Source organism: Dermacentor albipictus, chromosome 4 (genome assembly GCF_038994185.2).
Source record: "Dermacentor albipictus isolate Rhodes 1998 colony chromosome 4, USDA_Dalb.pri_finalv2, whole genome shotgun sequence".
Taxonomy (NCBI): domain Eukaryota; kingdom Metazoa; phylum Arthropoda; class Arachnida; order Ixodida; family Ixodidae; genus Dermacentor; species Dermacentor albipictus.
Window position 1 is genome coordinate 15886508 of NC_091824.1, and position 24844 is coordinate 15911351.

At 49.5% G+C, this 24844-nt stretch overlaps 1 protein-coding gene and 1 long non-coding RNA gene across 2 annotated transcripts in view; both read right to left on the reverse strand.

The window, feature by feature from the left end:
- Positions 1-7282, reverse strand: part of LOC139059442 (uncharacterized) — a 60530-nt gene extending 53248 nt beyond the window's left edge. Inside the window, exon 1 of the mRNA XM_070537874.1 lies at positions 6400-7282. Coding sequence (XP_070393975.1) covers positions 6400-7282 — 883 coding nt within the window. The remainder of the gene's footprint in view (positions 1-6399) is intronic.
- LOC135916655 (uncharacterized) overlaps positions 1-24844 on the reverse strand; it is a 139145-nt gene that overhangs the window by 64961 nt on the left and 49340 nt on the right. The window lies entirely within an intron of this gene.

A 24844-nucleotide genomic window follows, 5' to 3' on the forward strand; every position in this document is an offset into this window, starting at 1 on the left:
TGAGAGTCAAACGTTGACGAGAAGACGATGACGTCGTCGAGGTAGCAGACCCATATCGACCATTTGAAACCTTGGCGCAAGGAGTCCATCATACGCTCAAAGGTGGCAGAGGCGTTGCATAATCCAAACGGCATTACTTTAAATTGGTATAGGCCATTAAGTGTGATGAATGCAGTTTTTCTCGGTCCTTATCGTTAAAAGCAATCTGCCAGTATCCAGAACGAAGATCAATAGAAGAGATATTGCTGGAATCGTGGAGGCAGTCAAGGGCATCGTCTATACATGGGAGCGGGTAGACATCCTTCTTAGTAATGTTGTGTAGATGACGGTAGTCTACACAGAAGCGCCATGTGCCGTCCTTCTTCTTTACCAACACCACAGGTGACGCCCACGGACTAGAAGAAGACTCAATGATGTTTTTACCTAGCATTTTGTTCCCTTCCCTTTGAATTACTCGGCATTGCCAGTAAGAATCTGATGCTTCACAGCGAGCGTCCGGCCTAAAGGGCGATCGTCGAAGTCGAAAATACCTCGGTAGTACGATAAGACTTGGCAAAGGTCTTCAGCCTGCGCGGAGGACAGGTCCGTCGAAAAATTTTCTTTATGTTGGGAACGGCGCCCGAGGCTGGCGCGAGGGGCCTGTGAAGCTCGCAAGAACCATCGGTTGATACCGCTGCCGCATGATGGTCGCCGAGACAATCAACGTTGGCCAGACCAATACCTTGCGGTAGAATTTTCTTTGCCAATCCAAAGTTAAAGATGGGTGTGCGAGTGCGGTTCGCAGTAATAGTAAGTATACTGTGGGGCACCGTAACGTCACAATGAAGTGGAATGTCGGGCAGACGAGTGACGAGGGACTCACCATCAGAAACTGGTGGGGAAGACAACATTTCAATAAAGGCTATTGACTTGGGCGGCAGGCAAAAAAAGTCGGTGGGGCGTAAACAGCACTGGGGTGCATCAGAGGGTTCTGCGAGAATCGGCCACTCAAGGCGATGGGTACTGGCAGAGCAGTCAATAAGGGCGGAATGCGCGGAAAGAAAGTTCGTGCGAAAAGAAAGGTCATGCGGGCAATGAGCAATCACGGTGGAGAGGACAGGAGTGTGGCGGCTGGCGATGCTGACACATGCCGTGCATATGCGGACGATAGGCACACTGCCGCCATCCGCAACGCGGACGACGCGTGCCGACGCTTAGGTGAGGAGCTTTTTGAGTCGTCGTCGGAAGGCCGCAGTCATAATAGAAAGATGTGCTCCAGGATCGATGAGTGCCGTAACAGGATAGCCGTCAATGTCAACGTCAAGAAGGTTTCCATTAGTAGGCAGCGTGAGCAGAGGATTCGAGGGCAGGGTCGGCAACGCAGCTTCACCACCAGAAGGTGCAGTGCCTAGTTTTCCGGCTGGGTCCGGGATTCGATAGGCGGCTAGGAGAAGCAGCGGGGTTCGGGCGAACGAAACTGATGGCGTCGAGGTGAGGGCGAGCGGCTGTAGCGAAGGTTCGGAGCAGGGGCACAAGTGGCAGTGGGTTCATGGCGGGTGGCATAGGGAACAGAAGGTCCAAAGGTGCGGGAATAAGTGGCGGCGTATGTCAGAGGAGGTGGTGGCCATCTGTTGCGGCAGTAACGAGCGACGTGGCCGATGCGACAGCAGTGGGAGCAGACCGGCCTGTCATCAGGGGCACGCCATTCGGACGGGTTGCGGCGAGATATGGCAGAAATGGACTGCCGGGGACGAGGAGGGCCGGTAGAGAACTGGGAAACGCTGGGTTGAGATGTTCAACACACGGAGTGCAAACCCATGTTCTCAAATTCCTGTCTGACTACGGCCTGAATCATCGCAATCGTGGTTGCTGGCAGATTGGGAGGCGTCGCGGAGAAAGCTGGCGAACAGGCGGCCTCGAGCTCGCGGCGAACAATACGGGCGACGTCGTCACAGGTGGTGGCCTGACGCGGTCGATCCTCACATGTCGACGAAGCAGCAATGTTGGGTAGCCGCGTGATGTGCTGTGTGATGCGGCGGCTGTTAGCTTGCTCAAGGCGACGGCATTCTTTAATGATGGCGCCGATTGTAGAAACGTTGCCGAAAACAAGCAAGTTGAAAACGTCGTCGGCGAAGCCTTTTAGAACATGTGACACTTTATGAGCTTCAGACATATCATCGTCAGCTTTGCGGCATAGAGCCAAGACATCCAGGATGTATGAAACGTACAGCTCTGTAGTGTCAGGATTGGGGGCTCAATCCCATCGCTCGTGATCCTTTGTCAAGATTGGAGTCCGGCATGAATTCGAAGGTAGCTGGCCCATGCCGTCGTCCAACTTATCCACGCTGAGGACGTTGATGAAGGGTAGAACTGCTTCTCATAGAGAACGAGGAATATGGGTTTATTTACAGTATTTAAATCAGTCTAACATGACTGCTTGAGAAAAAGAGTGTCAGTCAGACATGACTGCACGAGAGAAGTGTGTCCAGCATTCGTACCACAGCAGTTTTATGCGAAGCATATTAACGTAGGTTTCGGGCCTTCGCGCTACGCCAGGCGGTGGCCACCATTGACCCTGGAGTAGGGTCACATGACATGACATCACGTGATGACGTCACACAGGCTGCAGATGGGGCCTCAAATCGCGCCATCGGTCGCCTCCCGGCGGTGGCCACCATTGACCTTCAAGTGACCTTCAAGTAGGTCACGTGACCTGACGTCACGTGATGACGTCACACCGGCTGCAGATGGGGCCTCATATCGCGCCGTCGGTCGCCTCCCGGCGGTGGCCACCATTGACCCACATGATGATCACATGATGTGACGTCACGTGATAACGTCACACCGGCTGCAGATGGGGCCTCATATCGCGCCGTCGGACGTCGCCCGGCGGAGGCCTCCACGCTACGGTTCGCGCCGTCGCACGCGACGCGGCGGCGGTGCCACCATCGCTGCATCACGTGATATGTGATTCACGCCAGGGATGAAGCGGCGCGCGCCCGCCGTCGCGTCAGCTCTGTGCCCGCAACCGCGCCAGCGTCTTTGCGCCGGGCGCGTATGTGGTCAAGATGCCTCCAAACGCTATGGATACGCTAAGGTTAAGCCTCCAATTTTTTAAACACTCGGTCCTCCCACCATACAAAGTGACGCGAACGTTCGTTTACTGATTGTCAACTTGCCGCCACCCCGCAGAACAGTTTACGCAGACATAGGCACACACATTCCGATGTCCGGCGCCGACGTCAGAGGGGCGCCGTTCCGGGAAGCTCGGAGCCATGGTGAGACGCAGGACAACGAGCGGTAGCTCGTTGTCCTGCGTCCCGGAAGGCACGTGGGAAGCAGCAAAAAACGGCTTTCCCGCGGCAGTTCGTTCACGCGTAGCAGATCAGGTCTGCGCTGGGGAGCTCGGGCACAATAGTTTGCCCGCCGAACTCGTTCCGTCACATCGGCGATGGGGCTGGAAAATGGCGGCGGTGTCAGCACAAAGCCCGCTTCATCGAACGCATCCTAGCTGAAGCGACGGAGAGTGGGGGATGCGTGTCTTGTTCCCCGGTCATAACTGGGTGGCAATCTCGCATTGCAGCTCGCCATTCTTAACAGCGCCTCCATGGCCCGAAAAATCTCTACTGTCTAGCGCTGACAACCGCTAGGCAGGAAGAGAACGGCTGGTGGTCAGGGGGGATTGATGTCTTGACTCGCAGCGACCACTTGTGTATTGATGTCACCGCCCCAAAACATCCAACAAGGACAGGCAACTGCAAAATGAACCCCACAACACGGCTCTGCGCAGAGATGACGTGCATTGGTTCTCACTTTAGACCCGCTAGGCTTCAAAAAATACAACATAAGTGCAGAAACAAACAAAATGCTGCATTTCGGTATGCCAATTTCTGAAGCAAATTCCTGCTGACAAATTCAGCAATCATGAAAGGAATCCTGCTAAATGAGAGGGGATCTTCTTCGCTTAATACAATTAACACTAGTAACCCTAAAATTTAGGCGGGACCCTCAAACGCAGAATTCAAGTTAGCCTGCTCAAACCATCCGCATTGCTATGCAACTTTCCCTTCTTGTATCTAACGGAGAAGTTGTACTCTCGGAGAGTGAGGCTCCATCGGAGCAAGCGGCCATTTTTGTGTGACATTTGATTGAGCCACGTCAGAGCACAGTGGTCGGTCTCGAAGATGAACTTCGCTCGGTACAAGTAACACGACAACTTCTGGGCGGCCCAAACTAAACAAGCACATTCCTTCTCTGAAGCGCTGTAGGCTTCCTCCCTTACATTTAGTTTACGGCTGGCATAGAGGATAGGATGCTCCTCGTTATCGTCGCCGACCTGACTAAGTACCACGCCCATACCTCTGTCGCTTGCGTCACATTGAACTATGAATTCCTTTGTGTAATCTGGCGCGTGAAGCACAGGACGAGAAACCAATAGCGTTTTCAAACTTTGGAAAGCGTTCTCTTTGTTCTTATCCCAGTGTACGTTACTCGGTGCTCCCTTTCGGAGGGTGTCTGTTAATGGACTTGCCAATTGCGAGTAATTCGGAATGTACCGTTGATAGTACCCCACAAGTCCCAAAAATGAACGAAGGTCCGTTTTCGTGCGCGGCTGAGAAAATCCTCCAATCGTAGCTATTTTCAGCTCAGCCGGCCGACTCATGCCCTGACCGACAACATGGCCCAGATAAGTAACCTGCGAACAACCAAACCTGCACTTTTCCGCTTTCATCGTTAAGCCGGCTTCCCTCAACCGTGAGAACACCTGTTTGAGGTGCGATACGTGTTGCTCCCAGCTGTCCGAAAAAATGGCCGCATCATCAAGATAAGGCAAGGCGAACTCCTGCAGGACTTTTAGGACAATATCCATTAATTTAGAGAAGCTAAATGGCCCGTTCTTCGGCCCGAAGCTGAGTGCGAGAGGGCGAAAAGTGCCTACAGGTTAGATGAATGCGGCATAGCGGCTGGCACTTTCTGAAAGGGGAACTTGTCAGTACCCCCGCACGAGATCTATAGTGGAAATGCATTTAGCAGCGCTAACTCTTTCAATTCGTTCTTCAATGTTCTGTATCGGGTAAAGCTGATCCCTAGTGATGGCATTTACCTTCCTGCACTCAACACATGGTCGAGGGTCCTTCTTACGGGTTTCTACGAGTATTAGCGGTGACGTGTAGACACTCTCAGCGGGCTCAATAACTCCCAACTCTAGCATGCGCTGTATCTCTGCCTCCATAATCTCTCTCTGTCTTGGAGACACCCTGTAAGGCTTTGATCTGACTGGTTCGGCTGACGTCAGCTCAATTTCATGCGTTATCAGTTCGGTTCTACCCGGCCGATCGCTGAATCTGTCGAGATATTCCCCTAACACCTCTTTTAGCTCATCTAGCTGCTCGGGTCTTAGAGCGTGCGAGCTTACCGAGTGTTCTACTACTTCTTCTAGGCCGATTTCAGAGTTGGAGGTTGCCCTATACTCTATAAACTTGGTACTAGTGCCATCCTGCTCTTTGATGGTATAGTTAACGACTCCGCTCGGCTCTATATATGGCTTCATCAAATTGCAGTGATATATCTTCACCTCCTTCCTGCGACCGGGCATTTTCAGAGCATAGTTAGTATCTGAAAGCTTGTGCGACGCTTTAACAGGCCCGTCCCAGTGAACTTCAAGCTTGTTCTTTCTTGAAGGTTTGAGGATCATTACCTGGTCTCCGGCGTTAAACGTACGAAGCCTCGCATTCTGGTCGTAATAGAATTTGGCGTTCTTTTGAGCTATTGTCATGTTCTTTCCGACTAGTTCTTGGGTTGCGCTTAGCCGCTCCAGTAAATTTAGCACGTATTCAACCACAGTTGGACTCTTCCCTCTTTCCTCCCACATCTCTATTAACATTCTCAGTGGAGAACGGAGTGTCCTCCCATACACTAGTTCTGCTGGTGAGAACCCTGTCGCTTTATGTGGAACCGTTCGCAAAGCAAACAAAGTTGCCGGCAGACAGTTCTCCCAGTCCTCCTTGCGCTCGTAACAGAGCGCACGCAAAACTCGCTTAAGCACCGAATGCCACCTCTTTACACTGTTTGACTGAGGGTGATAGAAAGAACTGTGTATTAACTTTACCCCGCACTTCTGCAAGAATGTGGAAGTCACTGCACTCGTTAATACTGACCCTTGATCTGCCTGAATTTCGGCTGGAAACCCACCTCGTGCAAACACTGTCAAAAGCGCGTCTACTACTTCGGTGGAGCTGAGCTCTTTCAAAGGGATTGCTTCTGGAAACTTGGTAGCCGGACACAGCATGGTAAACAACTACCTGTAGCCCGATTTTGTTTTTGGAAGAGGCCCTACCGTGTCTATTACAAGTCGTCTGAAAGGCTCTGTTATTAAGGGCACTACCTTCAGTGGAGCTTTCCATGTCTCTCCTGGTTTACCAGAATGCTGGCAGGCGTCGCATGATCTTACAAAGTTTCCTACGGTTTTGAAACAGCCAGGTCCGTTGTATTCCATAAGCAATCTTGCCTTTGATTTTTTTATGCCTAGGTGGCCAGACCACCCATTTCCATGACATAGACTCAAAAGGTCCTCCCTGTACTTAGTAGGTACGACTAACTGATCTAAAATCCTACCCTTTCGATCTATGTATTGCCGATACAACAATCCTCCTCTCTCATGTATCGTCACGTTGCGCCAAGCAATGCCTTCTTTAGCTGTGTCATGTAATTTAGCTAAGCTCTCATCATTCTTTTGCTCAGCTGCCAGTGACTCTCTATCCACACGTAAGAGCTGATCATAGTTCTTTGAGGCCGGTGATAATAACGACCCTGTTTCGCTTGTGAGTGCGTCATCTTGCTCTTCCTGCAGGCTAGAACTTTGACACTCTAGTGCGACGCTCTCATTGAGCTGGTCAGCTGGCAGGCTCTCCTCAACTGTTCTTTTGTCCCTCGGGCCTAGCTCGGATTCGGGTATTGAAGTTATCTCCTTTTCTGCTTCCGCTGGAGGAGCTTGAGCATTTTCAGTCGAAAGCGCCGCGATCTTACGAGCTTGGCCTCGGGTCAATGCTTGTACTATGCCCTCTCCCAGATTGAGCCCTTTGTCACGCAGTAACTGATTCGAACGATTCGAAAAGATGTAAGGATAGTGCAGTGACAAAAATTTGGAAACTGCAGCCTCAGCCCGTAGCTCCCCGAATCGTCCACTGATTTTGAGTTTGGCCACAGGCAGACACACGCTGTGTTCTTCTACAACCTGTTTTATCCATGCTACTTCTCCGGTGAAGTCATCTACCGTCACGTAAGACGGATGGACAATGTCCATCGTGGCGGCACTGTCTCTTAGCACTCGGCATGGTTTTCCATTAACTTGCAGGTCGTGAAGATATGGAATTAAAAGTTCCATATTCTCAACTTTTTCCGCCACGTAGGAGAAAACTACGCTAGACTTCTCGCAGTTCACAGCTATATGTCCGAGTTTGTGGCATTTGTAACAGCGAGTTGGTCTAAAAGATTCAAATTTTCTTGTCCGTTCTTTTTGTGCGGTTTCTCCGTTAAGTTTCTCCTCGCTCTTTTCTGCGGGCTTTTCCGCCATGTCTACAGGCTCCGATCGTCTAGTCTGCGCACCCCTTTTGAACGGAAATGGTTTCCGCGGTCCATTTCGACTGTCCCAGTTTCCTTCCTCGGCGTTCAACTTTCTATGGGTTGCGTACTTTTCGGCTAATTCAGCCGCCCTTTCCACAGTGTTTACATTACCTCTGTCTTGCACCCACTGTTTCACAGCTTGGGGGATGGTTTTGTAAAACTGCTCAAGGCACATGCATTCAATAATCATGCCTCTGCTGCCGTACGCTTCCGCGCTTTTAAGCCACTCGACTAGGTTGGCCTTTAAGCTATATGAAAACTCCGGATAGCCCTCGCTATCTTCTTGCCTGTGCTGTTAAACGTTTGCCGAAAAGCTTCGGCTGAAAGGCGGTATTTCTTCAGGAGACTAGCCTTAACTTTTGCATAATCATATGCATCCTGTGCACTCAGTCTGGCGATTCCCTCCGCCGCCCCACACAGCAACACAGACAGCAACCACTGTGGCCATGTACTCGGGCCGAAGTTCAACTTTTCGCAAGTCCTTTCAAGATTGCTTAGGAAAAAGCCTATGTCGGTCCCGACCTCAAATGGCTTTAACAGCCTGTACATGCGGTACGATTCTGCCTCACTTGATCGTCCCAGAGCGCCTTCACTCCCTTGAGACAACTCCAAACGTTTGCTTTCAATTTCAAGTTGCATTTTTCTTAACTCGCGTTCCTCTCTCTCTCTTGTTCTTTTCTCTCTCTTTCTTCTCTCCTTTTCAGAAGTTCAAACCCCATTTCGATTTCTTCCTCACTTGCTTTTTCGGAAATTAGCTGCAATAATTCTGATTTTAGCATTTCCTTGCCTACATCTAGGCCCAGTTCCTCACCAACAATCAACAACTCGTCCCTCAGCAGTGTCCTTAACTCCATGATTGCTGCTTTACTGCCTTGATTCTGCTCTCTAAATCTAGCTAGGAAAACACTACCTAGCTAACACTCAACAATCCAGCTTCCCTACAGTTCTAAACAGAACAACCACAAAATGAAGCCTAGAGAGTCAAAGCAAGAACCAAGCACTCACCGCAGATACAGCACCATGTCGCAAAGTCCATCTCACCGCTGTCAACCAGTTGTCTGGATTGGGGGCTCAATCCCATCGCTCGTGATCCTTTCTCAAGATTGGAGTCCGGCATGAATTCGAAGGTAGCTGGCCCATGCTGTCGTCCAACTTATCCACGCTGAGAACGTTGATGAAGGGAAGAACTGCTGCTCATCGAGAACGAGGAATATGGGTTTATTTACAGTATTTAGATCAGTCTAACATGACTGCTTGAGAAAAAGAGTGTCAGCCCAACATGACTGCACAATAGAGAAGTGTTAGTCCAACATGACTGCTCAAGAGAAGTGTCCTGAGCATTCGCACCACAGCAGTTTTTAAACACTCGGTCCTCCCGCGATACAACGTGACGCGAACGTTCGTTTACTCATTGTAAATTCGCCACCGCCCCGCAGAACAGTTTACGCACACAAAGGAACACACATTCCGATGTCCGGAGCCGACGTCAGAGGGGCGCCGTTCCAGGAAGCTCGGAGCCATTCTGGGTAGCTTGTTGTCTTGCGTCCCGGTCGGCGCATGAGAAGCAACAAAAAACGGCTTTCCCGTGGCAGCTCGCTCACGCGTAGCAGATCAGGTCCGCGCTGGGAAGCTCGGGCACAATAGTTCGCCCGCCGAACTCGTTCCGTCACAACGGCGATTAGGGTAGAGGATGGCGGCGGTGTCAGCACAAAGCCCGCTTCATCGAACGCATCCTAGCTGAAGCGACGGAGAGTGGGGGATGCGTGTCTTGCTCCCCGGTCGTAACTGGGTGGCAATCTTGCATTGCAGCGCGCCATTCTTAACAGTAGGGGTGCGATCTTGTACGCGTTCCAAAAATGAACGGAGGCGGTCCGTTCAACCGAGCCGCACATGGTTGGTCAGTTTGAACGGTGAAGAACGCCATGACATCAATTGTGAAGTGATATCTGCTGTCAATCATTCCGTGTTGTCTGCTATCGGACAAACGCAACGGAACGGACCGCCAATTTCGTGACGGAAAGAACGGACCACCTCCGTTCGAGTTTGGAACGCGTACAAGATCGCACCCTAGATGTCTGAACACGAGACGCAAGAGCCTTTCTCGCGGCAACCTTGCGGCCAATGGGGTCGCCGAACAGTTCCCGTAGCTTTTCTTTGAAACTGTCCGAACTGGTTATCTGGTCGTCATGCGTCTGGTGCCACACGCGTGGGGTGCCGGCAAGGTAAAAGATGACATTGGCGAGCATAATGGTTGTGTCCCACTTGTTATTAGCGCTGGCATGTTCATACAGCTTAATCCATTTGTCAACGTCCTGTCCCTCCAGGCCAGAGAACACACCAAGGTCGCGATGTTGGGCAACCGTGACGATGGGAGCAGTTGGACACACCGAAGCCGTTGTAGAGGAGGTCTAGTCACCGGGAGGCGTGGTGACAAGCTCGATGTACAGACCACTCCGGAGTTCCGTGGCGAGGACGGGGATCGCTCACCTCCACCAGAATGTTACGTGCAGAAAGACACAGACGGAAGAGGTTAGTTAAAGGCTATTTACACTAATTTACACTGGACTGGAGCCAGAGCGCCAGGCCGACATTCGCTCGCGGCAAGGGCACAGACCCAATTTGTCGTCGTTCTCCTGGCCTCTCGTCTCTTGAGTATCGTAATATCGTAATAATATTATGTGTCCGCCTCTCACTCAGAACCGGATTTAGGTACCTGTCTGCTAGTTCTGATTGCTGGATCGGTCTGCCTTGTAGCAATGCTTAGCACCCAAAATACAACGCTTAGACGTTAAAACACGCTAAGTGTGTAGTCTAAAAAAATTATCATTACGCCCTTTTCGAGTTTATGTCGTCTATACCTGCCGTGTTTTCACACAAGCAGTTATTCTTATTATAATACTGTAATACATCTTACATTTATTACGTGAAAGTTAGAATGAAGAATACATCTTTTTCAGATCTGCCTTGCTGACTTAATATGTCAAAATGCAAGCACATGAATTTTTCCCCTCCTACTCGCAATTATGTTTCCTTTGATTACGTACTGACTAACGTTCCGCTTACTCAAGTTTCATTCCACAACTAGTTGTGTCTTCATACCTCTAATAACCGTTCTTTTAAAACTCATCTTGAAAAAATTATAAGCAATGTGAACCACACTCTTGGCTACTTAGGCGAAACTCTTTGTCTGATGCATCTAAACTAAAGCTTCATTTTTATAAAACTTTAGTAAGATGCAAACTTGCAAACACGTCCTCACTTTGTTGATCGCTTACTATTCACACCCCCCCCCCCCCTATATATCTTGGAGGCAATTCAGAATCGCGCCATTCGATTAATTTATTCGGGCTCTTCCCGTACTTCTAGCGTCCGTACAATAAAAAATGCACTCTACCCGCTAGATATTTCACTGCGTGGCCGTGTTTCATATCTTTGTCCGTTTCACGAAGTTTACCATTTCAATCCAGCCCTCAGAGACACCTTTTTTCGGCAACCTCCTTACATTTTAACACGCACGGATCATCAGACCAATATTGGTGGACCGTGCAGCCGCCCTACATTGTATGCTGAGTCGTTTATCGCCAGAACAAGTTCAGAATGGAACCACCTCCCCGCTTCCTTCGTCACGATCATGGACATCAGGGCTTTCGAGACAGCCATTGCTCACGATTATTTGTCCCAGCACTCATTTGCACCATTAATTTATTGAACATTACCACACATTCCTTCTGGTAATGTTCCGGGATTGCAAGGTAATATAACAATAAATAACATAAACCAGTGAGTCAACATATTAGTAAATGAACTGACAAACAATTTTCGGGCATGAATACAGACAGTCTCCTACGTCGATCCAACTTCCATAGCATGCACTGCTAACTTTGAAGGCGCTGTTATTGATCTCGATACCTTACGTGCCTGAATTAACAGTTGTGCGTACTTTAACCATCTCGCCCCATCACTGAAATTCTTATATGGGGCAGTGGGCCAGCAAGAAAATGAATAAGCAACAATCAGTAAACAACAGGAAAGTTACAATACTAACGTCGCCGTGCATTTGGTCTAAATTTTTTTCTTCATAGCAATTGTCTTTTATGGTATAGGCGCCAAATATTCATTAGCATTTGTTTCTGCGTTGGTTTGCGTCGTTCCAGAAATACCTTGAGTAATTTTATTAATGAGGCAATGATAGGGATTAACAATGTTCCTGCTTCGTTCGCGATGTCAGCATGTGTGTTTTGCGTGATAACTTCCGTGATACTTTACTTCATGGTTTACAAGCTATACATTGCACAGAACAAAAACAAAGACGTAGACGGGTGCATTCCGGTGACCCTATGACGTTAATTTCGGTGGGCATTTTTGTAGGACGACTTTCCCTCTGAGTACGTTTCACTGTCATGTAAAACTATTTGTACTATTTAAATTTACAGTTAACGAAGTGTTTCCTGGAGTAGATGCGTTCACTAAAACGCACAACTGACGCTGTAATATAGTCGGTGGGAATTTCGAAACCATTGTAGTGCTCATAACGCACCTTGCAATATTAAAGTGTGAATATCACCTTCCAGTATTAACGTGGGGAATTGCAAGTGGACTCGGCACTATGATTATAACGCACTCCGGCACATGTGCTCCCAAACAGCCACACAGGCCCGATGTACTCGTAGAAGAATTTTCCGTGGTTTACCGCGGTGCTTTAGCATGTACATTTATACATGCGCGTGTACTGTGAAGCATTTGATGCACCTTGCGAAAAACCAACTACATTCATATAATGCAAGTGTTCTGCATTGTAGCGCTAGCGCGGCCATTTTTCTTTCTCGCTGGCACGCATGCTCAACCTATAGTTTAGCACAAAGTGCGCTGTTCCCAGCGGCTCCGATTTAGAGGGTTCCCAATTTAGGATATACTTATTTGCATATTTCATAGGTAATATGAAAGTCATGACTGTTGTCCCGTGGCAGTGACGGTGAAGAAGGCATCAGAACTGTGAATGACTAAACAAGCCTTTTATTGGGCGAACTTGTGCCCTTAAAGCAGGCTACACTCCAACAACAGCGATAGCGGTGAATACAGTCGGCGATCGTCGAAAGTGATCAGCGGGTCAAGCGCGTAGGCTTTTGTACATCAGTCATCGAAGTTTGCAGAGTAATCACTGGTGCCCGCATTACTACCAGAAAATTCTACACCTTTCCCGTCGCTCATACATGCAGTCAGATTACACCAGGTTCGGTGACAACAGACAGGCGAATAGAACCATCGCTAACATTCGAGAAACATTCGATACATGCAGACGCGTCCCGCACTGAGCCATAACATTTGTTAGGCTGTGAAACGTGGTCACCCGATAAAGATAAACAAGTACACGTGTCACTATTTATGTTTCTCTAAGGTCATAAGTGATTGTACATTATTATATATATGTTTCGGGGTTTGTTTTTTTTTTAATTTTTTTGTTTCGCCGCGCCGACAGTCAGGACGGGGCATAGGGCCACTCAAGTTATTTCGGCATCGTTTTTCTCCTCTGCCTCCATCAAAAACAGGATTCAATAATCGATATAATCTTCCTATTATGTCAAATGCGCCAAGAATTCAAGCACAACTTCTATATCATATATTCTGAAATACCTCACTGCAAATGAAAATAATGTCTAATTTATGTGTGCAGCGATGACATCTGCCAGATACCCGCCATGGTTGCTCAGTGGCTATGGTGTTGGGCTGCTGAGGACGAGGTCGCGGGGTCGAATCCCGGCCACGGCGGCCGCATTTCGATGGGGGCGAAATGCGAAAACACCCGTGTACTTAGATTTAGGTGCACGTTAAAGACCCCCGGTGGTCGAAATTTCCGGAGTCCTCCACTACGGCGTGCCTCATAATCAGAACGTGGTTTTGGCACGTTAAACCCCATAATTTATTTTTTAACATCTGCCAGTATTACAGATATAGCAAAAATTTCTTCTGTTTCAAATAAACATGTCGTCAGCATATAAAGCAGTTGATGCAATGAGCACTAATCAATGTGGCGTTATCGCATTTGGACTTTATACGAAACATCGCGGCGACGACGACGGCGGAAATGCGCCTGGAGTGTCGACATAATTGCTACAGCAGCAACATTCGTCCCGGACCTGGTAGAATTCTTACTTCAACTGCGAGGCTTGCATTAGGAGAAACCCGTATGGGTTTGCTTTGTAGAGTTGTGTTGCAAAAGTGAAATATAAGCAGTGCGGGTAGCTCATTTCAAAGAAATCATAGTAAAAACGGTCATGTCCATTATTTGAAACATATCATACCATTCTGAATTAGAATTGTGGTCAACTAATAACCTTGTGAATGAGACACAATTGAAATGTCCCCGTATCTAGTGCATCATGACGAAAGCAGGGACAGCATGTCGCCAGATGTTGGAAGAAGAAAATTATATTACTTTTGCCCTGTTGATCGTTTCAAATGCATGCAAAGATTATGACATTGTCTAGTATTAAACTGGCCCCTATAACGTAAAACTATTTCAATATGTTTTTAATCCAAATGCCTGACGTCAAATTTGCGTAACCACCGACGCAAGCATCGGGCGCTGACCCGAAGTGTTGTCTGAACAGACCAATCAAGCGCTCTCCTCATTTATAGGAGGTCACTTTTGTTTGCTCTAAAAACGAATAACATTGCCTTCACGAAGTGGCCTGTCTTATCTAATTGGCTGACAAGAAGCGAGGAGCACACTCAAGTGGAGAGGGATTCAATGGGGCCGAGCCAGTGTACTGAAAATCGATAACCGGATGAAAAGGGCGCTGCCGGCATCTGCGATTGGTCCGCTTTCCCTTACTTAGCTTGCGGTGGCTCGTCGAAAATCGCGGCGGCATGCGACGGAAGGTGTTAGACACGGGACCGTTTCCTGAGCCTACTTCGAGTTCACCAGACCACATCGAATCGCACCGCAGCTAAATAAGGAGCGCAGAAGCACGGATACCACATTCCTGAGGCGCGGCACGTGCAAGCAAGTTCGCGGCCCCCACCTCGTACGGCGCAGATGGAGCTATTCACTGCTTGACTCTTCCCGAAAGTGAAGCGAGAGCCTGGCTATATGGCACCGTGAAACCCTGTCCGCCTTGGTCCGCCGTCGCCCCCATCCGCCTATAGACCGTTTTTTCGTTGGCGCCGCCATATTTTGAGCGCAGTGGCGCCGCCTATGAGCAGCGCCATACTGGCTTGGGTGAAAGCGGTCTTTTGCGTGGCAGGTATACGCTCGGCGGCAGGTTCTGGCGTTTGTTTTCGCCGTCATGCGGCCTGTTTAGTATGACGTGCGTCTTCTACATGGTAAACGGTTCTGTCAGACGTGCTGAAGTGGGTTAAGGCGTCATGGCCGGAATTTCTGCTGGCGTTGAGGTGGACGGAACACGCAGTGTGATGTGCGCGCGCATATTCGAGTCTACAATCAGCCTCGGAGATGAATAGTGTATTTCTGAATGTTCCAGTCACTATTGTTACCTTATTGCAGTATTACCCTCTATTTCTAAGCTGCGGCTTAGGATCCACGAAACATACGCGACGATCGTAACAGTGTAAGCGTGGGTACCGTTCTGCTACGATAGGAGCTGTGATGTTATACTTTGACAAGCGTTCAAACTGTTCGCTGCAGGTTACATTGCGTGACTACTTGGTTCGATGGATGAGGTTTCCGCCCCTGAATAAAATAGTTTTGGCAAGTGATAGCAGCATACCTTACAGTCTGAATTACGCTTGTCCAGCAAAGGGACTGTTTACGAACTGCGCGAGCGTCCTAAGCAGTGGTAGGTGCTGGATTACATATATCTTTGTTCTATATACCGCATGGACCAAGCATACCGCATCAGCAGTTATATATTTATAAACGTTGTGCGGCGCGACAATGCGAGGCCCTGCTGCGGCGTTAGCCCGTTTTCTCTTGCTTTTTCTAGAAAGAGGATGATAACCAAATTTCTTTTTCGGTTGCGTTCGTTCCGTTCTCTACGACGCACTCACACGCATTACGGAAATTTCGTCCTCAAAAATAGGCATCGCATTCTTTTTATGCGATCCCTCATATATTATGGTTGTATGCAGGCCAAAAAGGCAATGCCGAAGCGCACAGCTTACATATGTACCGTGCTGGATCACCAACCGCAGCGATCGGTGTGTTGAGCAGCGCCATCGGCCTCATGCAGGAAGGCTAGCGTAGACATATGGTAATTTCAAGCCTACTAAACTTGAAATGCGCGAGAACGATGCGGTGCATCACAAATATTTGATTGCGCCTGCCGCTTAGACGTTTCGTGGTTGCCTTAGGTTGGCCGTGAACGAACATGCGCTCTTATGCTTTATGTTTTACTCACTACGCCAAGCGATCAGATATTGAGCAGATTTACTATTTGATGCTGCTAATAGAGAGACACCGGTTTTCTTTGTTGAATTAAAACCGATATAAGCAAAATAGTTCACAACACATACACACACCGCGACTGATAATGTGCGTACACCGCGGCTGATAAAACGCGTCACATTTTTGCGCCCCCAAGAGATATTTCCGCCTACTCTAGTTACCGATGTCCCGAAAGGCTTTCCTGACGACCTTATATGAACGGACACGGCGTAAATTTCACAGAGTACGATCTAAAACATCAAGAAATCGTTCCGCAGCACGCGTCAGCAATACTTTCAAGCAGCGCCACTCCGGATCGCCCAAGCCAGAGAGGAGGAAAGGCTCTCCGCGCGCCCTATCCTCCTCGCCCGATGACATAGTCTATTGTGACGGCGCATTTCAAGTCAGCAAGCCAAGACCGCAGGGAGAAGTAAGCCCTCGGACAATTGGGGACCAAGCAGCGACCCTCTCTGCCGGGTGTGACACCATCGCACGGGCGCCTACCATTGGCCGAAAATGACGACACCTGAGCGGGCTCGCCGATTGGCCGAAAATGGCGTCACCTGAGCGGGCTCTCCCATTAGCCGAACGTGACGTCTCTTCAAGACACCGAAGGGCTTAAAAACCAGAGACCGGGAGCAGCAAGGGAGCATTCCTAGAGCATTCCTTGATTCATCTCTTTCGAGCTTCTTGCCACGGGCCGCAGCGTCCGAGTAGCTGCCGGCCCGTAATGACTCTATGACTCTTAATTTCTTTGTCGGTTCACTGTACGTAATGTAAATAAACCTTCCAAGGTTTCATCCCAAAGCCCTCCTCAACTCCTACACAGGGAAAGAATGCCGCTAAAACGAAGAAGAGATGGCACAACGAGGTCGTAAACGTGATGAAAGTGCTCCAAAACTCTACACTGCCACACAAAAAGCTTTATTGTACGCAAATAAACCCAAGCTATCAGGCAGGTGCGACTAGCCGTTGCCTAACCGATCGGCGGCAGCCATCTTTTATTCCTTTTCGAACGGGGCAGCCTGCGGCTCTTCAGAAGAAAAGTCAGTTTTGTTCGGCATATTAATGCATCTTTAACGCGCATACGTCAATTTGACGCAGTGAGTTTTCGCGGTTTTGTGACGTCGCGTGACAGGCAGGTGATGTTTGAGCAATAAACGAAAACGTTTGAAAACGTTTGAGCAATAGCCGACGGCTAAAGGCGAAAATGCGTCGAATCAGAAATAAGTATTTTTTTTTGTTCGGTCAAATAATGCAGAATCAATCTGTACACGTCATATCAGATGGGGAGCTATAGCGGTTTTCGTGACGTCGCGTGACCGACAGGCGAATAGGGGGTGGTCCAAGAAAGTTTTTTACCAATCGTGGAGGGCTGATTGCAGAATTCGAATAGAAAAGCTTGGAATAGCTTTAGGTTATAGTGCCTCTGCTTTTCCTAAATCGAGCAAACATATTTGAAGACTGCGTCCAGGTGAGGAATATTTGAATGACTGGTAATTATTTAGCAGTAGTAAAGGACACCTCAATAACTGGCGCCTTTCCGTAGCAACCGCGGTTTCCATGCAAACAGAATGATGCTGAAGAGTGGTCACTTGCATCTGGTTTCCCCCTTGTACATTCCCATTAGCGTAGGTATGCCGCATATTCGATTTTAGAACTTCGAGTAGTGAATTCTTGAACTGAAAACAAATGTAATCGCATGAACTAAAATAGATTTGAAAGGACCAAAAGGCCATAGAGCGAAAAAGTCGCCTTTTGTAGCAGCAAAACGGCCACTGAATTTCTGTTGGCTGCGATGACACGTCAAGAGTGCGCCTCAACGGCGTAGAGAGGAGGAATCGGAACACCTGCACCCACGATAGCGCGCCAGGTGTCGCGTGAAGGGAGAGGGCATTACCGCGATGTTACGTCATCAGCGCGCCTCGGCGGAGCAGATACGGCGATGCGACGCAGCGGGGCGAGACGGGTTGTCGTCGGCAAGGCAGTCATATGACGCGCGCGCGCGTATGCCACTGTCTCGCTTTCGGACGCCGGCGCGCGGTTCGTAGCTATTTCTCTCTCACAACCCCACTTAGCTTAGCTCCTGTACGCACCTGTCGGGCTTGGTGGCCCCTGCTACTTCCTCGGTCTCTCGTCAAGCAGGGCATCGGTGGCATGTGGCGTCCTTGATTTCTCCGTATTATCGTTCTAATTATTCCAGCCTACAGCCAACATGCTAACGTAGAAACAGTGTAACGAAAATTAATGCTCATCAAGTTAATTACAAAACTCGATAACATACCCTGCAGCAAAACTTGAAAAAATTACTCGCAGCGCAAAACTCCAAGGTCCTCTCAGCAGCGTTCAATTAGTCATTAATGTTTTCGCATTCACAATTCATAACGAGTGCTTAGGTTTCCCCGATAAATCATTCATTTATTTATTTATTCATTCATGTATTCTTTCTACATTCGCCCCGATGGCATTATTGATTCGATTTCAATTATTCGAGTCATATTGAGTATTTTCAATATTCCCACGCCTTTACTTTAAGTTTCACTAAAGCACTACTACATGGAAGCGCATAGAAAAGTTTAAACCATACGAGTGCCGTCCTTTTCCTTTCTATGGCTCGCCTCACGCGCAGATACCTCGACACAAGATTGAGCATTTGTAGCCTTTACAGTCATGATCGAATATTAACTCGGCCCCAGGTAGACGGTGGCACGGCGGGAGAGTCGTAGAAGGTTGCCCAGTAAGTATGCACTCGCTAGGACTTTTGCACTTTTTAAAACTAACAGCAACGATAGATAAGAGCTCAGAGTAACACCTTTCCTGTCTTAAAAAGGTAAAATCACCTATATTTGGCGAAACCTTTACGAAATGGCACACTGCTACACTTCGCCAGCAACGAGATGCCTGTGAGCCTGTTTCATTTCCGACATCTGTCCCTCTCCCAAGCCGGCCACACACCCCTCCACGCACCATCTCCGACCGGTATGTGTACTCGCCGAGTCCCCCCTCTGAGCGCGTAATTTTTGCTCGCCGGTAATAAGAGCCTGTCACGGAACCTTGAATGATCACGCAACACTGCGTGGCCCCAACGTAGCCATCCATCGCTCCATTCGCGTCATATAGATGCCCGCGCTGCTGAAAGAACCCGATGCGGTGCTTATGCACGGTGCAGCTGGGCAGAGTATCTGCGTATTTGTTCCGATATTTTGCAAATTTTTTCCAACTTTGCTATCTCGACAGGGCGCGTAGAAGCCTGCTACTAAAGCGCTCTCATTCATCAGCGCCAGCCAGGCAGCGCTGTGATTTCTTCGTGCGAGGATATGGTGGCGTATTTCTTTTTTCTTTTCCGACAGCAGCTTTGTATCTTTTCCTTCGCTTGCAATCAAGCCGTTACGGATGGATGCCTTCTGCTCCCGTTTCGCGGGCCCGCACTTCACGCGCGACGCATTTGTCAGCCAGCCAGCCTTTATTCAGGCCGCTGGAGATTGTCGGCGTTCCGTTTTTACTGGAGAATGTTGATGCCTCGAGAAGCTTTGCCATGAATAGACGAGTGTGCTTAGGACACGGCCAGCCAAATGAGGCGACGTGGCCTAGACATGCCGAGCTGAAGCTGCCATAGATGTAAGGTAGTTTTTGCAATCTAAACGGGACTGACGAACTAAAACTAAGGTGTGCCTGCAATGACGACCGATCGCCTGATCGATACATACTCATTCCTATTAGCATCTCTATTGATGCCACTAATTCATTCATATTCCCCTAATTAGAGCAAGCCGCAACACAGGTACGTTTGTTTGTTCGACTACAAGGAATATCGGCCACTTTCTTTCAATGTAAGCCTGCTTGATGTCGCCAGCGAATCGAAAGCACAATACTTTCGAATAAGAAGAATAAAGAAACGCCCGGGCCTCTTAATACATCACAGCGTTGACGTGCAAATGGAATAAACTGTGTTATCCCGTTAGTACACGCAAAAGGCCCTACTGCAAAAACAGTCCATGATGATTGCAGCCACAGTTCCCTATTTATATTTCGAAACGGCTAATAGATATACACGAAGAAATCGACTGGTTGGCCCGATAGTGCAGCCATCTCGAAAGAAAACTGGTGACACCTACGAAAAGGTTGTCGCTAATAATTTTAGGCATTTAGCCTATTGTGTGAAACTGTTGTTCGGTAAACATTAGGTGCTTTAAACGGCGAGTATGATCCCGTTTTAGAACCCGACTTAAGCACCGTTCGTATGCTGACAAAAAGTTGCTATTGATGCCAGTCAGATTTTTTCTTCTTTATTTTCTGTCGGTTTGGATAGCCAGGTATTTCAGTGAGATTAGGTCTCGTTTCGTGGCAAGTGTGGAACACTGGGCACAGTAATTCTCATGCTTAGGAGCTACCCCGCCTTCCGCAAATGCATTGGAGACAGCATTTTTCATTTCAGGATTATTCATGCGTCCTTTCAGTTACTTTGAACATTTCCGCTTTTCTTAATGTAAAACATGCTTGAAGTTAGGGTATAACCTTCTATATAACGCACTAACAACTTTTGTTTTTCTTGTGCCTGTCTTTCACATGCACCAGGTCACGCTGCAACATGCAAAGGGGTCTATGTCATTAAAATATCATTAAGATTCCGAAGGAGATATCCGAAGCTGACGATCATATGCCCGAAGCAGATAAAGTGGCACATGTGCTAAAAGGTGTCACCAACGACGCTCAAGAGGCGAGCCGCCGCGAAGAAGTTGGTCGGTGCCCTTGGCACGAGCGAGTGTCAGCCTGGCTGCCTGGCTCCAGTGTAAATAGCGTTGTTAGATATGGCGCCGTTTCCTGAGGCTACTTTGAGTTGCCCAAACCACTTCTAATCGCAGCACAGCTAATTGAGGAATTCAGAAGCAGGGGTGCCACATTCCTGAGGCAGGACACTTGCAAACAAGTTCGTACGCCGCCGGGATTAGAAGGGGCCGTCGGACAATAGAGCCCAATCGTCACCCCTCTTCGCCTTTGAAGAAGGCATTTGCCACCACTGCGGAGCCGTACCACCGGGAGCAGGTGGGCTCTCGTACAATGGAGCATGAGCGCCCCCCCCCCTCCTTCTCCTCCTTTGAAGAAGCGCATTGCAACTCTGCGAGGCAAGAGCGCAGGGGGATCAAGTGATCAAGCAAGGGGGCCCAAGCGGCGACTCTCTTCGCCGGGTATGACACCATCGCACGGGCGCCGACCATTGGCTGAAAGTGGCGTCATCTGAGCGGACTCTCCCATTGGTCGAACATGACGCGACTTCCAGTGCTCGAAGGGTTTAAAAGAAGCATTCCAGAGAGACCAGAGCATTCCCCGATTCCCTGATTCACCTCTCTCGAACTTCTTGCCGCGGGCCGCGGCGTCCGAGTTGCTGCCGGCCCGTAATGATTGTACGACTGTTAATCGACTCTCACCTCTCTGTATATAATGTAAAATAAGTACTCCCAAGTTTTTTTTTTCATCCCGAAGTCCATCCTCAACCCTTACAGCGTGTAAATGGCATCTTTCGTCTGGGTCTTTCCACACGTAACATTTCTGGTGGAGGTCAGCGATTCCTGTCCTCACCAGGGAACTCCGAAGTGGTCGGCACACCGAGCTTGTCACCATGCATCCCGGTGACGAGCCCACCTCTGCAACGGCTTCGGCTTGTCCGACTGCTCCAATCGTCACGGTTGCCCCACATCGTGACCCTGGTGTGTTCTCTGGCCTGGAGGGACAGGATGTCGACGACTGGATCAAGCTCTATGAACATGCCAGCCCTAATAACAGGTGGGGCCGAACAATTATGCTCGCCAATGTCATCTTTTATCTCGGCGGCACCCCACGCGTGTGGCACCAAACGCATCATGATGAAATAACCAGTTGGGACAGTTTCAAAGAAAAGACACCAGAACCGTTCGGCGACCTCATTGGGCGCAAGGCTGCCGCGAGAAAGGCTCTTGCGTCTCATGTTCAGTCATCTACAGAGCCGTACGTTTCATACATCCTCGACGTCTTGGCTCTATGCCGTAAAGCTGACGATCATATGTCCGAAGCAGATAAAGTGGCACATGTGCTAAAAGGCATCGCCGAAGAAGCTTTCAATTTGCTTGTTTTCGGCAACGTCTCGACTATCGACACCATCATAAAACAATGCCGTCGCCTTGAACAGGCTAAGAGCCGCCGTATCTCACACCACATTGCGCGGGTACCCAACGCTGCTGCTACGTCGACATGTGAGGGTCGACCGTGTCAGACCACCACCTGTGACGACGTCACCCGTATTGTTCGCCGCAAACTCGAGGCCGCCTGTTCGCCAGCCTTCTCCACGACGCCTCCCGATCCACCAGCAACCACCATTGCGATGATTCAGGCCGTCGTCAGACAGGAATTTGAAAACATGGCTCTGAACACCGCGTGTTCCACGTCTCGACCCAGCGTTCCCCAGTTATCTAGCGGCCCTTCTCGTCCCCGGCAGTCCTTTTCTGCCACATCTCGCCGCAAACCGTCCGAATGGCATACCCCTTATGACAGGCCGATCTGCTTCCACTGCTGTCGCATCGGCCACGTCGCCCGTCACTGCCGCAACCGATGGCCACCACCTCCTCGGATTTACCCCGCCACTTATTCCCGCACCTCTGGACCTTCTGAACTCACTACCACTGATGCCCCTGCTCCGAACCTTCGCTACAGCCGCTCGCCCTCGCCTCGACGCCACCAGTCTCGTTCGCCCCAACCCCGCCGCTTTTCTGCGCCGCCTATCGCCTCCCGGACCCAGCCGGAAAACTAGGCACTGCAGCTTCTGGAGGTGAAGCTACGTTGTCGACCCTGCCCTCAAATCCTCTGCTCACGTTGCCTACTAACCGAAACCTTTTTGACGTTGACGTTGACGGCCATCCTGTCCCGGCACTCATCGATACAGGAGCACATCTTTCTATTATGTGTGCGGCCTTCCGACGACGACTGAACTACAGCGTCGGCTCACGTCGTCCGCGTTGCGGATGGCGGTACTGTGCCTATCATCGGCGTGTGCACGGCACAGGTCAGCATCGCCGGCCGCCACACGCCTGTCCTCTTCACCCTAATTGCTCATTGCCCCTCTGACCTTATTCTCAGCCTCAATTTTCTCTTCGCCCATTCTGCTCTTATTGACGGCTCTTCCAGTACCCTTCGCCTTGAGTTGCCCATGCTCGCAGAACCTTCTGACGCACCCCACTGCCGCTTACGCTCCACCGGCTTTCTTCGCCTGCCGCCAAAGTCTATAGCCTACATTGAACTGTTGTCTTTCCCACCAGTCCCTGATGGCGAGTACCTCGTCACTCCTCTGCCCAACATCCCAATACAATATGACGTCACCGTGCCTCACAGTATACTTACTATTACTGCGAACCACACTCGCATGCCTGTCTGTAACTTTGGGTTGGCAAAGAAAATTCTACCGCAAGGTATTTTCCCTGCCACCATTGGTTTTCTCGGCAACCAATACGTGGCAGCGTTATTGACCGATGGTTCTCGCGAGCTTAGCATGCCCCTCACGCCAGCCTCGGGCGTTGTTCCCAACATCAAGAAAATGGTTGCGACGGACCTGTCCTCCACGCAGGCTGAAGACCTTTGCGAAGTTGTCGTCCTACAGCGATATTTTCAACTTCGACGATCGCCCTTTAGGCCAGACACACGTGGTCAAGCATCGCATTCTTACTGGCGATGCTGCGCCTATTCACCGACGACCGTATCGAGTTTCTGTGTCGGAACGCCGAGTAATTCAAGATGAAGTCAACAAAATGCTCGATAAAAACATCATTGAGCCTTCTTCGAGTCCCTGGGCGTCACCTGTGGTCTTGGTTAAGAAGAAGGACGGCACGCAGCATTCTGTGTAGACTACCGTCACCTGAACAGAAATACAAATAAGGACGTCTACCCGCTCCCACGTATTGACGACGCCCTTGACTGCCTGTACGGTTCCAGCTATTTCTCGTCTATTGATCTTCGTTCGGGATATTGGCAGATTGCTGTTGACGATATGGACACAAAAAAAAACCGCGTTCATCACACCTGATGGCCTATACCAATTCAAAGTAATGCCGTTTGGATTATGCAACGCCCCTGCCACCTTTGAGTGTTTGTTGGACTCCTTGCTCCAAGGTTCCAAATGGTCCACATGCCTCTACTACCTCGACGACATCATCGTCTTCTCGCCAACGTTCGAAACTCACCTTGAGTGTCTAACAGCTATATTGATGTATTTCGAAAGGCGAAGCTGCAATTTAACTCGTCCAAATGTTGTTTCGGCATTGGCCAAATTACTGTTCTGGGCCACCTCGTTGACGCTTCCCGAGTACAGGCTGATCCCGACAAAACTTTCGCTGTCCGAGAGTTTCCGGTTCCGAAGACAGCCGCAGACGTTCGAAGTTTTGTAGGGCTGTGCTCGTACTTTCGTCGTTTTGTTCCAGATTTTGCGACAATTGCTAGGCCCCTAACTAATCTTTTGAAGAAAGGCGAACAATTCTCGTGGGGTACTGCAGAAGCCGCCGCCTTCTCTCGTCTCGCCAGTCTTCTAACCTCACCACCCATTCTCGCCCACTTCGACCCTGATGCCCCTACAGAATTACGTACAGATGTCAGTGGTCATGGTGTAGGTGCCGTCTTAGCCCAGCGTCAGCGGGGCAAGGACCGCGTTATTGCCTATGCGAGCCGCCTCCTAGCACCATCGGAGCGCAACTATTCCATTACCGAACGCGAATGCCTTGCGGTTGTCTGTTGCCTTACCTTTACGGTCGCCCTGTTTCCGTAGTCACTGACCATCATGCTCTCTGCTGGCTCTCATCGCTAAATGATCCTACAGGCCGGCTTGGTCGATGGGCTTTGATG